This window comes from Lissotriton helveticus, chromosome 12 (genome assembly GCF_964261635.1).
Source record: "Lissotriton helveticus chromosome 12, aLisHel1.1, whole genome shotgun sequence".
NCBI classification, from domain to species: Eukaryota; Metazoa; Chordata; class Amphibia; order Caudata; family Salamandridae; genus Lissotriton; species Lissotriton helveticus.
Window position 1 is genome coordinate 239,098,153 of NC_136073.1, and position 14,729 is coordinate 239,112,881.

Consider the following 14,729-nt stretch of genomic DNA (forward strand, 5'->3'; position numbering starts at 1 on the left):
AAGCAAGGGGGATAGAGCCGACCCCTGGGGCACCCCCCAAGTCACATCACTGATCCCAGACAACTGGTCTCCCAGCTGCACCCTCTGAGTTCGTCCTAACAGGAAGGATTCCAGCCACTTAAAAACCTGGCCCGTGATCCCCAACTTCGCGATACGGTCCAGCAGGATGGTGTGGCTGACCGTATCAAAAGCCGCCGATAAGTCTAAGAGAATCAGGGCGCATGGCTGTTTATTGTCTGCCCTGACTCTCAGCTCATCGGCGACCGAGGCCATGACTAGTTCTGTACTGTGTTGGGGCGGAAACCCAGCCTGCCTGGCATGAAGGAGATGGTGTTCCTCCAGATGACCGGCTAGTGTGCTCAGGACGTGATTTTCTAGGATCTTACTCAGGAATGGTAGCTGCGAGATAGGCCTATAGTTTTTTAAGGCTTTCGTGTCCGTACCTGCTTTCTTTAGAAGTGGGGAGACTCTAGCTTCCTTCATCTGAGTTGGAAGATAGCCTGCTTTCAGTGAGTTGTTCAATAGACTCAGCACCTGGGACGGGATGCCTGGCAGGGCCATTTTAAAACTTGTGGGGGGCATGGATCTATGTTAGAGCCTGATTTAATTTGTCCAACAAGTTCCGCTAAGCGCTTGTCGTCGATGGGGGGGAAACTGTTCATAGTCCTAGACGGCGCCTGAGCAACCTGACTGGGCAGCATGGTTGTAACTGGCTGTGCGTTGATATCAGTAATGATATCCTGTACCTTCCGAAGAAAGAAATTTTGGAAGGAGTCACAGTCTGGTTGATCGCACATTGAGACGACTTCAAAATTACCCATCACAAAACAACCTGGTTTTGAAAGGGGGGTCCCATGAGTTTTTGGCCCCGGGCACTGCGGCCACCTAGGGAAACCTACCAACCCCCAACATTTCTGAAAACCAGACACCCGGGGGATTCCAGCAAGGTATGGCTTGCATGGGTCCCCCAACAGTTCCCTACCCAGAATACCCTGCAAACCTCAAATTTTGCTGAAATAAATCACTTTTTCTCAAATTTCTGTGTGGGAAAGTTCTGGAATCTGCATGGATCCACAAAGCTCCTTCTACACAGCATGCCCCCACGTTTCCCGATAAAAATGGTACCTCACTCGTGTGGGTGGGTCAAGTAACCGCGACAGGCAAGGGCCCAAAACCTATTGAGGCGACATCAAAATTACCTATCACAAAACAACCTGGTTTTGAAAGGGGGGGTCCCATAAGTTTTTGCCCCAGGCACTGCGGCCACCTAGGGAAACCTACCAAACCCACACATTTCTGAAAACTAGACACCCAGGGAAGTCCAGCAAGGTATGGCTTGCGTGGGTCCCCAACATTTCCCTACACAGAATCCCCTGCAAATTTTGTTGAAAGAATCTATTTTTTCTCACATTTCTGTGTGAGAAAGTTGTAGGATCACCGGGCTGACACAAATTTCCTATCACCCAGCGTCCCCCAGGTCTCTCGATAAAAATGGTACCTCACTTGTGTGGATAGGCAAAGTGGCTGCAACAGGAAATTGCACAAATCGTACAGTGGAGACTTCAAAATTAACTATAACAAAACTACCTGGGTTTTGGGGGGGGGGGGGACTGGAGTTTTGGCCCCAGGCTCGCTATCATCTAGAGAACCTACCATACCCACACATTTCTGAATGCTAGACACCCTGGGGAGTCCAATGAGGTGTGGCCTGCGTGGATCCCACAAGGTTTCCCTAAGAATCCCCTGGAAACCTCAAAATACATTTGACATTTTTGTGTGGAATCACCGTGGCGGCACAAATGTCCTACCCCACAGCGTTCTCCTTAGTGTCCCGAGTAAAATGATACCTCACTTGTGTGGGTGTCCAATGCAGAATTGGCTAAAAACTTATTTTCATTTTTTTTAATGTAGTGCTTAGAATTCTCGGTGCTATTCCCTTATTCCCTATGTTTTGGCCTCTTCCCAGTCACAGGCCCATGCCCCACCCACACAAGTGAGGTATCATTTTACTGGGGAGACAGAGGGGAACGCTGTTGGGTGGGACATTTGTGCCGGCAAGGTGATTCCACCTAAAAATATATGGAAAATTTGTTTTCAGCTAAATCTGAGGTTTGCAAAGTAAATTTGGGTAGGAAAACGTTGGGGGATCTATGCAAGCCATACCACGCTGGACTCCCCCAGGTGTCTAGTTTTCAGAAATATGTGGGTTTGGTCGTTTCCCACGATGGCCGCCGAGCCAGTGGCCAAAAACCCAGGTGATCCCCCCCCCCCTTGCAAAACCAGGTTGTTTTGTGAAGGGTCATTTTGATGTCTACTCAATATGTTTTGGGCCCTTGGCTGTCACGGGTACTTGACCCACCCACGCAAGTGAGGTACCATTTTAATTGGGAGACCTGGAGGAACGCTGAGCGGTAGGAAATTTGTGGATCCATATAGATTCCAGAACTTACCCACACAGAATTTTGAGAAAAAAGTGATTTTTGTCATCAAAGTGTGAGGTTTGCAGAGGATTCTGGGTAGAGAAACGTTGGGGATCCACACAAGCCATATCTTCCTTGACCCCCCCCCCCCTTCCAGGTCTCTAGTTTTCAGAAATGTGTTGGTTTGGTAGGTTTCCCTAGATGGCCGCCAAGCCCGGGACCAAAAACTCATGTGACCACCCTTGCAAAAGCAGGTCATTTTCGGATACATAGGGGCATCTGAGTTTTTGGTCCCGAGTCGGCAGCCATCTAGAGAAACATACCAGACCCACACTTTTCTGAAAACTAGAGACCCAGGGGAGTCCAGGGAGGTTTGGCTTGCATGGGTCCCCCAACGTGTTCCTACCCAGAATCCCTGGCAAACCTCACATTTTGATGGAAAAAAAAATCACTTTTTTCTCAAATTTATGTGTGGGTAAGTTCTGGAATCTACGTGGAACCACAAATATCCTACCACCCAGCGTTCCCCCAGGTCTCTTAATAAAAATGGTACCTCACTCTCGTGTGTGGGTTAAGTACCCGCGACAGGCAAGGGCCCAAAACGTATTGAGGAGACATCAAATTGGCCGATCACAAAACAACCTGGTTTTGCAAGGCAGTGGGGGGGGGGGGGGGGGGGGTTCACCTGGGTTTTTGGCCCCAGGCTTGGCGGCCATCTTGGAAAACTACCAAACCCACACATTTCTGAAAACTAGACACGCGGAGGAGTCCAGCGAGGTATGGCTTGCTTGGGTCCCCCCAAGGTTTTCACAGAAATGTGAGGAAAATGTATTATTATTTTTTTTAACACATTTTTAGGTTAGCAAAGGATTCTGGGTAATAGAACCCGGTGAGAGCCAGGCAAGTCACCCCATACTGGATTCCCCCGTGTGTCTAGTTTTAAAAAATGTTTAGGTTTGCTAGGTTTCCCTAGATGCCGGCAGTGCTAGGCTTCAAAATCTACAACTAGGTACTTTACAAAAAAAAGGGTCAGTTTTCACTGCAAAAATCTAGTGTGTCCACATTTCGTTTTGAGACGTTTCCTGTCGCGGGCACTAGGCCTACCCACACAAGTGAGGTACCATTTCTATCGGGAGACTTAGGGTAACACAGAATTGTAGAGCAACTGTTATTACCTATTGACTTTCGATGCATTTCTGCCTTCCAAATGAAAGACAATGTGTGAAAAAGAAGTCCTTTTGAAAAATTACCTATAATGCTCATGCTAGTATGTGTACTCACAATATCGGAAATGTGCAAATATCGGTTTCTAAACTATATTTTGTTTAGAATTTCAGAAATACATAGGTGTCTTTCATACCGATTTTTCCATGCATATATTTTCCCAAAGTAATTGCTATATACCCGGTACATAATAAAAAACCACTGCAAGACGCTGCTCAGTTATTGGCTCTGGGTTCGTCGGGTTCTTGGTGAACCTACAAGTCCGATAACCAGAAAGGTCCAGCGGATGTAAAGGTATATTGCTTTCAAACAGCTGTCATAATTAGAAGTTACAGGTGAAAACGTTGACACAAAATGCTTTTTTCAACTAATTTTCAATTTTTCCTATATTCAACTGTTGGTTTCTATAAAGAAAAGGAGGTTGAAAGCGCAAAAAATAGCAAAAATAGCTAAGTCTCAGAAAAATGCCGAAACTGTGTAAAAATGTTTGGTTTTCTGACAAAATTCTGCTCGTCCCTGAAAGCTGGGAAGATGGTGATTTCAGCCCCACAACCCCTTTATTGATACCATTTGCAGGGGAAAAAACACTTTCATCTATAGCCCTTTTTTCCCAATCACCCCCCTCCCCCAAAACAACATTTAATTGTATTTTGGCAAATTTCTGGGTCCCCTCCAGGGGAATCCACAAACCGCGGGTATCTTTAGAATCGCCATGATTCTGAAAGAAAAGGAAGCAAATTTGGCACAGATACCTTATGTGGTCAAAAGGTAACAGGGGCCTAAACACAAACTACCCCAAGTAGCCAAAAAAAAAGGCTTAGCACAGGGGGGGGAAGGCCTAGCAGCGAAGGGGTTAAATCCTGCTTGACAGGTATGATGGGTATACACAGAACACTAGGGGTGCACTTGAAAGGGAGAGAAGTGCATACCAAAACAACTGTTGTGCATCCACTGTCTGGCTGCTGAAGAACTCCACTTTTATCCTGCCAGGCTTCTATTTTTGTGCTTGGTGAGGGTACAGTGGCTACTTTAAATTAGATTTTTGTGTTATATCTGGGACGATAATATGATTACCATAGTACACTCCACAGACACACAAAGCCACAGCCCTTACACGATGCTGAGTGTTGTCAAAATCTTTCACCAAGATTCCCGGACATTGCATTTTGGGTTTATTTCCAGTAAGGAAACCAAGAACTACTAAAAAAGTGGTTAATTTTGAGGCCGTGAACTTTTATCCCATTGGTTAGGGAGGGGGCTGGACTCAATCCACCCACCAGACATAAATGTGGCATCATCAGGTACAGACTTCAGAATACTTTAAGGAACTGTGGACATTTAGAAGTGGACTAGACCTGCTGTCTGACATTAGAGGAGCCCTGAAGGACAAATCCAGCTCCCTCTTGTAACCATGACAAAGAAGTCGACTCCAAAGGTCAGCTGGCTTACCTCCTGTGTAGTTACAGTGAGAAAACAAATTGCAAGAGGCCTTTTCCTGGAAGGACAGCGAACTAGTGATAACTGGATGTGGACTGCATCCTCTGGTGAAACTAAGTACCTTCCCTGAGGTCCGGGGGGGCTTTAGAAGTTACTTCAGTGACGGGTTGGGACTTCAAATCTCAGTAAGAATTTGAAATCTTTGACCAGGATGAACCTGGTTGGTTTATCTAACTAGCGCACCAATGCGTTCAGGCTCAAATTGCGCATAGGCCCCTGGTCTATGGCCATTATCATTGGCACTTTGTGCTTCTGGCTCAATTTCTACTTAAAACTCCAGTTCCATTATTGATTTGTCATTTAGGGGTCTACTTTTAAAATTAAATTATACTCTGTTTTTCTAATTTGGGTTGGGATTTTTATAGTTTTGCATTTGGACTTTACTGGTTTGGTACTGCATACATACTTCACACATTGCCCTAAGTTAAGCCTGCCTGCTCTGTGCTATAACTAGCAAAAGGTGAACTCAGGTTTACTTAATGACTTTGAGGGTGCACCCTGACATGAGTTGTGTTTATTCCTTGAGGTGGGTAGTCACCCACCGCAAATAATAACCCAATGCAATAATACCATTTCTTACACTTTTTGTAAATCATTGCTACCTTGTCAATTTTCGTGTCCGTGTGGGTGAGGGTGTTCTGCGGCACTCCATATTCAAGTGCTGTAACAGAGTTGCCTACCAACAAGGTTTAAGTAATGAGAGGTGAGTTATGTTGTTTATTATTAGTTCTTAGATATGTGGTGCATTTTTGATTGTATATTTGCACTACTCCCACAGCATTAAAATGAAGCCGTTTTTGCATATATGTTTCTTGGTCTGGGGTGTGTATTAGGACGGTTAGGATGGAGAAGCGAAAGTCTCTTCAAAGATGTTGCCGACGCCTGTTCCTGTATTACAAAGCAAGGGCATGCAGAGCACATCAGAAGAATTAGATGGTCTACTGTACTCAATATGGGCTGATCTGGTCTTTATTGTGTACAGTTTGTGGTATATTTGGCTTGCGGTGTTTCTGACCCATGTTGCAAGAGACCGGACAAGCCGGTGAGCCTCATAACAAAAATGAAGAGCCAACAGTTTTCATAACTCCACAAATGCACATTTGGCTCGAAATTAATTGCTCTTTCTCTATGCAGAAGTAGAAAACACGTCTGATCTGCAGTCAGGACCCACGTATCTGGAGGATGGAGTGTGACATACAAGTTGTACAATTCCTGGAGATACTATGTATACAAAGCGAAAGTTAATTCAGTCCACAATTACTTCTGACAAAGGGTAACTGACATTTTAAATCTAAAATGATTAACAATTATATCACTTACCACAGGAATGTGAAGTTTGCTGAGCGGTTTTCCATCCAGAAGGTATGATCCTGTGTACGTGACATATTCTGCATAACACTGAGGAGCCTGTGGTGTAATGTAGCAGAGTATTTTTCGCTTCTCTTCAATTTTTTTTCTGATTTGAAGATATTCAAAATATGGGTTAGACCGATCACTGTGATAGGGTTCAATCTCATCCAGCTTTATAGCATCAACAAAAGCTGCAAGTGTCTGCTGAATCATCTCTCTAGTTTGCTGTGTGGTGGTTATTATATGCTGCTGAAGTTGCGGACTGGGACGCTGAAATTTGCGCTTACGGGGATGCTGAGTCTGAGTGTCATCCTCCTCAGATACTCTGCACTTGGCACGGGTAGATGGAGTAGACACTGGGGCAAGCTCTTTCTCCGCAGTAGTGGTATTCTGCTTATTCTGATTCGCAAGCATCTGTGCTCTATTTCGGGTTATTCGCTGAGGGATATCATCCATCTTGGGCGTTTTTGTAACTTCTGCCACTGACTTTGGTACAGGATGCATGGATTCTGTCAAGTGAGTATTACCTTGCAATATGTCATTCCGAGCAGGTGATTTATCAACACCTTCCTGCTGTGACATCTCTTGTAAGGTATTGTCCACAACACATTGTGGAGGACATTTAGGTGAACAACTATCCACAGTTGTGCTCTTCACATCAACTTCTGAAGGCTTTGTTTCGGTCTCTTTCTGGTCAGAGGAAGATACCTGCAACGGCTCTTCGTCAAACCGAAGTGTTTCTGAATTGCATAAATCTTTCTCTTCTTGAAGAGTCAAATCATCTTCTGCACTTTCTGTAGAACAGTTCGATTTTTTGTGGACATGAGATTCAGAATTGAATTCTGGTTTAATAGTAGGAAGAATAACTTCTTGATTATGATCTAAACATTCTAGGTTATTAGCTGCCTTAGCAGGGACAGTCACATCTGTTTCATCACACTTAATAGCCCTTGGTGCAACCAATGTGTTCTCTACCACTAGCAAGGATGGGTCAGCCATTTCTGAATCGGGACCTTCTTCCACTTGAAGAGGCAATTCTGGCAATGAGAAAGGTCCAAGATCCAGTTCATCCCCAGAGTTTGCAAATGGATCAGACCAAGCTTCTGGTTCATCTCTACTGGTGGGTTCAATACTGCTGACTCTCAAGAAATTAGTGGCTGGAGGTGACATAGACTTATTTTGAGTTTCTACAGAGATGTAAGGTGACTGTGAATGCATAGCAGATGGTTCTTCAGGGAGTGATTTGCAGTTGTTAAAAAATGTCTCTAGTGGAGTAGGCGACATAAATGAAGTCTGCTCAGCTGAAAGAGCCCTGACCCCTGATTCTTTTGGATCCTCAAAGCTGGTCTGTGATGCTAACTGGTAGGACATGGGAGATACTGGGTAAGGGGACTCTGTGGAAATAAAGGGCGTGGCTATGGAAGCCACTGTACTTTGAGAACTAAAAGGTTTAGGGGATTCGTTACATCTTGGAGATTTAATCAAAAGCCCTGAACCCATGGACCAGCTTACAGTATGATCTGAAGAATTGCCCATCAAACTTGGGGGTACAGCAAAATCAGACAGTCTTGTAGGAGTAGTGGCCCAACCCAAACTGTTTGGTTCAGAAATACCAGAACTAAATGCATTTTCTTCTTCAGGGGTTAAAAATCTAGATTCTGTAGGCTGAAAACCAGTTGCAGAGGGCAAGAATCCTGGCTCTGATGGTGTGAAACCATTCTCAGGAGTTTTATAGTTCTGTTCCAAAGGTGTCAAGTCTGACTCAATATCAGAGTCCAAAACCTTAAAGTGATCCTTTGAAGGGGTCACATCAGGTTCTGAGGGGATCAGGACAGCCTCTGAGGGAGCAATGTCAAGCTCTGGAGTAGTTATAGCAGGCTCCGCAACAGCCGAGCTAGGCTCCGCAGCAGTCGCAACAGGTACAACAGCGGTCGTGCCAGGCTCTGCAGCAGTCACAACAGGCTCTGCAGCAGCCACACCAGGCTCCGCAACAGCAGTGTCAAATTCAGGCGGGACAAACTCAAGATCCAAATCTTTAAAAACAGGTTCGGATGCAGAAAAGTCTGGCTCCAAAGCTTTATAACAAGGGTCTGACTGCCCAAGACTAGTTTCAGAAAGTGTAAACTGAGGCTTTGATGGTGTAAAGCTCGGTTCCACACCAAGCTCTGCTGAAATATAGCCAGGCTTTACACAGGGCTCTAATCGAGGGAAGCCAAGATCCATGCCAGGTTCAGATGGAGTGAAGCCAAGCTCTAAGCCAGGTTCCGATGGTGTATAGGCAGGTTCCGGTGGTGTATAGCTAGGCTCCGGTGGTGTATAAGCAGGCTCCGGTGGTGTATAAGCAGGCTCCGGTGGTGTATAAGCAGGCTCCGGTGGTGTATAAGCAGGCTCCGGTGGTGTATGGCCAGGCTCCGGTGGTGCATAGCCAGGCTCCGGTGGTGCATAGCCAGGCTCCGGTGGTGCATAGCCAGGCTCCGGTGGTGCATAGCCAGGCTCCGGTGGTGCATAGCCAGGCTCCGGTGGTGCATAGCCAGGCTCCGGTGGTGCATAGCCAGGCTCCGGTGGTGCATAGCCAGGCTCCGGTGGTGCATAGCCAGGCTCCGGTGGTGCATAGCCAGGCTCCGGTGGTGCATAGCCAGGCTCCGGTGGTGCATAGCCAGGCTCCGGTGGTGCATAGCCAGGTTCCGGTGGTGCATAGCCAGGTTCCGGTGGTGCATAGCCAGGTTCCGGTGGTGTATAGCTAGGTTCCGATGGTGTATAGCCAGGTTCCGATGGTGCATAGCCAGGTTCCGATGGTGCATAGCCAGGTTCCGATGGTGTATAGCCAGGTTCCAAGTCAGGCTCAGATGGAATAAAGGTCTGATCTGATGATGTATAGCCAGGTTCGGATGGCATAAATGGTTCTGGGTGATCATAGCCTGGCTCAGAATTCAAAAATGTATGTTCTGTAGAGAGAAATCTAGGTTCAGGCGATGTCAAGTTTTGCCCAGGAGTCAAATAACCAGCCCTGCTGCAAGGAACTGGGGATGAACAGCTTGTCTCACGAGGCAAAATCGAAGCAGCAGCTTGCTGATTTTCAACTGAATCCATATGTATATCAAGATCAGGTGGAACAGCACTTTCAATGGAAGGAGCTAAGAACTCATCCCTATGTGAAGGGGATGATTTAGCTTTCAATCCAGAATAGATACTTTCAGGTGATTGAGCTGCTCCACCAAACGCCCCTGAAGCACACTGTAAAGGTTCTGCTTTAGGTGATGGAATGCCTAATTCTGGAGAGTAATAGCCAGGAGACAAACAGGAAAACTTGTCATTCGGTGTAGAGGGGCAGGGAACCTTCTCAGTCAGGTGTTGCACTGGGGAGTCATAATTTGATGGAACAGGAACACTTTGTTGACGGAAAAACCTGCTGTCACCAACAAATTCTTCTTCAGATGCTCTTCTGATATCGACAGAGATGGAGCGATAAAGACTGGTGGGCCCAGTAACCCTGGTTGGGGTATGACTTTGGTTTTCAGATAGTCCACTTGAAGCACTAGAGTATCTGTCAAAAAAGGAAGGTGAACATGCATTCATTGACATGGATGATACAGGTAAAGAATGCTGTGAATCAGCACAATCAAACATCAAATCTGTATAGTCTTCATTGCTGCATGATGGAGTCCTCGGTATCTGCATTATCTCTTCATAGCTTGGGCATGACACAACAGATGCTGGTACCGGAACCCCAGTGGGGCGATTCTGGTCTGGTCTTGGTGAGGCTGGTAATATTTCCTTCATTAGAGGGCCATTGAGCCAGTCTTTTGAATCCATACCAGACTGATTTTTATGTTCTGGGGACAGTATAGGGTTTAAAGGGCCGGACTCCTTGAGCTTTTTATCCTTTTGTTGGGGATCCGGAGTTGGTGTTTTTTTAGATGAAAGATCTACGTTCTTTTTACGTAGATCTTCAGAGGTTTTATTTTTATCCTTCAATTTGGGATCACCAGACCTGTGCCTCATTTTTTCCATCTGCTTCATTCGTTCTTTATGTCTCTTGTGTCGTTCTTCAATTTCTAAATCTTTTTGGCTCAGCATCCGTTCAAAACTTGTCATCATTAGATCCCCATCACCCAAAAGTTTTTCTCTTGGTCTATTATCTTTCTTATTTCCATCTTTGGCCAATGTCAATTTATCACAGACATTAGTTATCTTGGAGTCACCCTTGTCTTTCTCATGAATTTCCCTTCCTCTGTCCTTTGGTTTAGTTTCACTAAGCTTGACACACTCATCCTTCGACTTCTCCTTATAGGGAATTAATTGATGACTTTCTTTCTCTTTTGATACAGTTTTTTGGTCTTCTTTGTGATGTCTGAACAAGCCATCTAAGTGTTTTTCTCTATGCTTATCTCGTTCTTCTTTACTCTTTTCTCTATGTTTGTCTTTCTTTTTTTTTTCCTTTAACACACTGTTTGTGATACTGTAAGATTTTTCCTTTTCAAGCTTCTTAGAAGGGTCTCGCTCCCAATCAGGTTTACCCTTTTTATCAGAAGGCAAGTAATCTACACCTTTGTCATATTCCTCCTCGGTTTCAGTTTTTACACTACAAGTAATGCTAAAACCCTCACCATCTAAAACTGAATGATCTTTTTCACTCTGTGTCGAGTCCTTTCGGTGACATGACTCTCTAATGTCATCCACTTTTTCTCTTCTTTCTGATTTTTCTTTCTTTGCCTTTTCTTTTTCATGGCTTTTCTTAGAAGATGATGATGAGTGCCTATTCCTCTCTTTTTCTTTTAATTTGTCAGGCAAGCTAGGCAAATGGAGGGAATCTTTAAATTTATCCTCAGATGTGTCAGAGTGGGAGAGGGTAGACATTTCAAAGAGGTTGCTCATTCCTTGATCCTGACCCCGGTCTGTGAAGCTGTCTGAGGACACCTCACTTATTTTATCAAAGGAGTCATCTTGAAACTCATGGAGGGCAGCTTCTTCTAATTTCTCAAGCATGCTCTTTTCAGCTTCACTGCTTCTGGAAGAATCCCGCCTCTTCACATGCTCTTTATCTGGTCTATCCTTGTGCTTGCTTTTCAATCTGTCTTCCCCAGGTTGCTTTTTATCCCCCTTTTCCATTACTAACTTTTGTTTGGTTTTCTTTTCTTGGTTTGAATCAACAGATACCCTATCCCTCCGGTCTTTATATCTTTCCAACAACTCTTTATCCTTTTTATCTCTGTGTTTCTCCACTGAACTTTTCTCTTTTTTGTCCTTCGAACATTCTGCCATACACCGGTCTTTTTTCCTATCTTTAGGATCTTTGTCTTTATTTTTTTCAGAAGAATGCTGCCTGTCTGAAGAGTACTTTCTACACTTGTCAGAGGAATAAAGAGTTTTTTCACCAAGGGCATCTTTCTCTTGATAAATGTCCTTACTATGTAGTTCCCCAAAGGTATCATTTGTTTTTGAGCCACTTAGATTCAAAGTATCGGTCTCATCTTCGCTTTCATCCGTAAAGATATCAGCTATACAGTACCAGTTCTCTCTTCCCTTTTTCTCTTCTCTTTTGTCAAATTCTCTCTCTTTGTCACCAGGATTTTTTCTTTCTCTCTTCTCTTTACTCTGTTCAACTGATAACTTCTTTTCCTTGTTATGCAAGTCTTTGTATTTTTCCTTTGCATCTTTTTTCTCCCTGGAAACTTTATCATTATCCTTGTCTTTTTGGTTTTTTTCTGGCACAACTTTCTCGGATTCTTTTGATTTCTCCCTATGTTTTTCTGGCTTTATCTTTTCTTTTCTGTCCTTTTCAGTTACATCCTTCTTGTCCTTTTCTTTTCCTGAATGATGCCTCTCACGAGTTTCTGCAGTCTTTCCACTAAAATCTATTTCAGGTTTGTCCTTGTGAAACATTTCAGACCCATACTCTTTAACCACTTCTCTGTGCTGTTCCTCCGGTTTTTGTTTGCCATCTTTTCGCTCTTTGTTTTCCAAGGAATCTTTTCGGTCTTTTCCTAGCTCACAGGAATCTTTTCTGTCTTTAATAGTTTCAGCAGAATCCCTTCTTTTTTTGTCCTCAATTAAATAAACAGATGTACTTTTAGGTTTATCAATTTGGTCCTTTTTATCTGGGATTTTCTCTGAATAGTCTCGTTCTTTTTTCTTTAAAGAATCTTTGCTAGTGTGCCTTTCATTTGATTCTTTTCGTTCTTTGTTTCCTTTCTCCTTTTTTTTATCTTTAAACTCTGCTTTCACTGTTTCAATGATTAGTTTTAATGTATTGTTTTTGATATCCACATATTCTGTTTCTTGCCCATCCCAACTGTCCTCTTTAAAATCAAAAGAGTCGGAGGACCACAATTCTTGCTGGTCATCTGTCTCAAAAGATTTTGCATCTTCACTGTTCAAAAAAAGGCCCTTGTAACTTAATTCTTCAAAGGGTGGTTCCTCCTTGATAACCTTTTCCTTTTTAGATTTCTCCTTCTCTATTTTAAAAAAGGGATCTTTTTCATTTTTTAAAGCCTTCTCCTCTTTCAAGTCATTTCTCTTATCGATCTTTGCCTGTTTATCTCTGGATCTTTTCTTTTTTTCCTCTTTGTGTGTTTTGGTTTTTTCTGCCTTGGGAACTTTTTCTTTGAGCAGTTTCTCTTTTTCAGATTTACTGGCTCTTTCTTTCTCCTCCTTGGGTGTTTTTGATCCATCTTTACTCCAATCTTTCCCTTTCTTTAACAATTTCTCATCTTTGGAAGCCTTTACAGCATCGTCTTTTACAGTCCAGTCTTTTTCTTCCGACTTGGATTTGAGCATTTTTTCCTCTTTTTTGGAATACTCCCTTTCATGTTTAAGTACTTTTATTTTACTTTCAATGGGTTGTTCAGATTCCCCAATTAAAACCTTATCGCTCTTTTGCTTAGAGTCCTCATAATCGTTCACACCTTTCATGATTTTAGCATCTTGGTTGGATGGACATTGACTCTTTTCTTTTTTATGTTTGTGTTTCGTTTTATGTTTTTTTACAACTTTCCCCTCTTTGTCCAACTTTGGAATTGTTCCATCAACGTTAGGCAGCAAAGAATTTTTCTTCTCAAAGACACTGTTGTGTTGATTGTTCTTTTTTGTAGTCTCAGATTTTTTCCGAATCTGTTTTACAGACTCTACACATGAATCCTCTGATGTATAGTCTGAGTCACTAGTAGGTCTAGTTCTTGTGGAGTCAGACAAAGAGCTGACATCTGACCAAGGTGGAGAAGATATAGTCTTCCAATTATCTGTTCTCCAGTGCTTGTTATGTTGTTCTGGGAGATTTGAGTTATGTTTTTGTGATGGCAAACTCCCATGAGAAGAGGCAGAGGAGGTAGAGTGAGAATTAAACAATAAGGAATCTTTAAGCACTAATGGAGGGGCTTTCACACAGTTTGAACTTTCCAAAGAGAGCACACCACTCTCTCCACCCACCAAGTGTTCACTTTCGGACTCCGAGGAGTAAAATACATCCTTTTTGCCAAAACGCACTTCTTTGTTTTTTATATCTTTCTTTCGCTTCTTTTTCACTTTATTCTTCTCTTTCTGTTTCGTAATGGACGGCACTCGAGGTTTGACTGGCAAAATAGCAGGGACTGTCATCCGGAGCTTTTCTGGGGCCCCAACAGTGATTCTTCTATCCTCCTCATCCGAAGTGTCAGACAAAATGCGTCGGGCAGCTTTCTTTGGTGCAGCTGCATTTTTACAAAAAGATTTGACTTCCATTTTAGGTATAGCAATTACACTGTCTTCTTTACCATCTTTCCGGAAGTCTTTCTTTAACAAATGTTTGTCATCAGCCGGTGGAACCCTGTCTTCTTCGTCATCCTCGTCAAATTCATACTCATCCTTTACAGGTGTGTTTTTTGGTGCATCTGGATTCTTGCTTTTACGCTTTGATCCCTTCTCAAACTCAGAGTCTGTATTATTGCCATCAACAGAGCTAGAAGGGGCAAATGAAGGTGCATCTTCCTCTTCAGAACTCTCTGCAAGCATAAAGAACAAATTAGCAAAGAGTTTTCAAAAAAGTTCAATACAATTTTTTGCATTATGTATATTATGTTTCAGTTGACTGTTACAAAACCATTAATAAAACATGCTTCACCTATGAACTCTGCATATACCATTTGAAACAACTGCCTCACACTTCTTTTTGAGTGTCTTTGATTACAGAAAATAGGAACCAGAGTAAATTATGCATAGCAATAATTTTCTGAACCAAACTTATTTTGAGAAAACAGTACATGA

General features: G+C 43.3%; 1 protein-coding gene across 5 annotated transcripts in view; it reads right to left on the bottom strand.

Annotated features, from left to right (window-relative positions):
- The window catches only part of ANKRD11 (ankyrin repeat domain 11), a 1,187,914-nt gene that overhangs the window by 121,584 nt on the left and 1,051,601 nt on the right, over window positions 1-14,729 (bottom strand). For all 5 annotated transcript variants that reach the window (XM_078671259.1, XM_078671260.1, XM_078671262.1 and 2 more), the window contains one exon: window positions 6,462-14,467. In XM_078671259.1, the coding sequence (XP_078527385.1) occupies window positions 6,462-14,467 (8,006 nt within the window). The remainder of the gene's footprint in view (window positions 1-6,461; window positions 14,468-14,729) is intronic.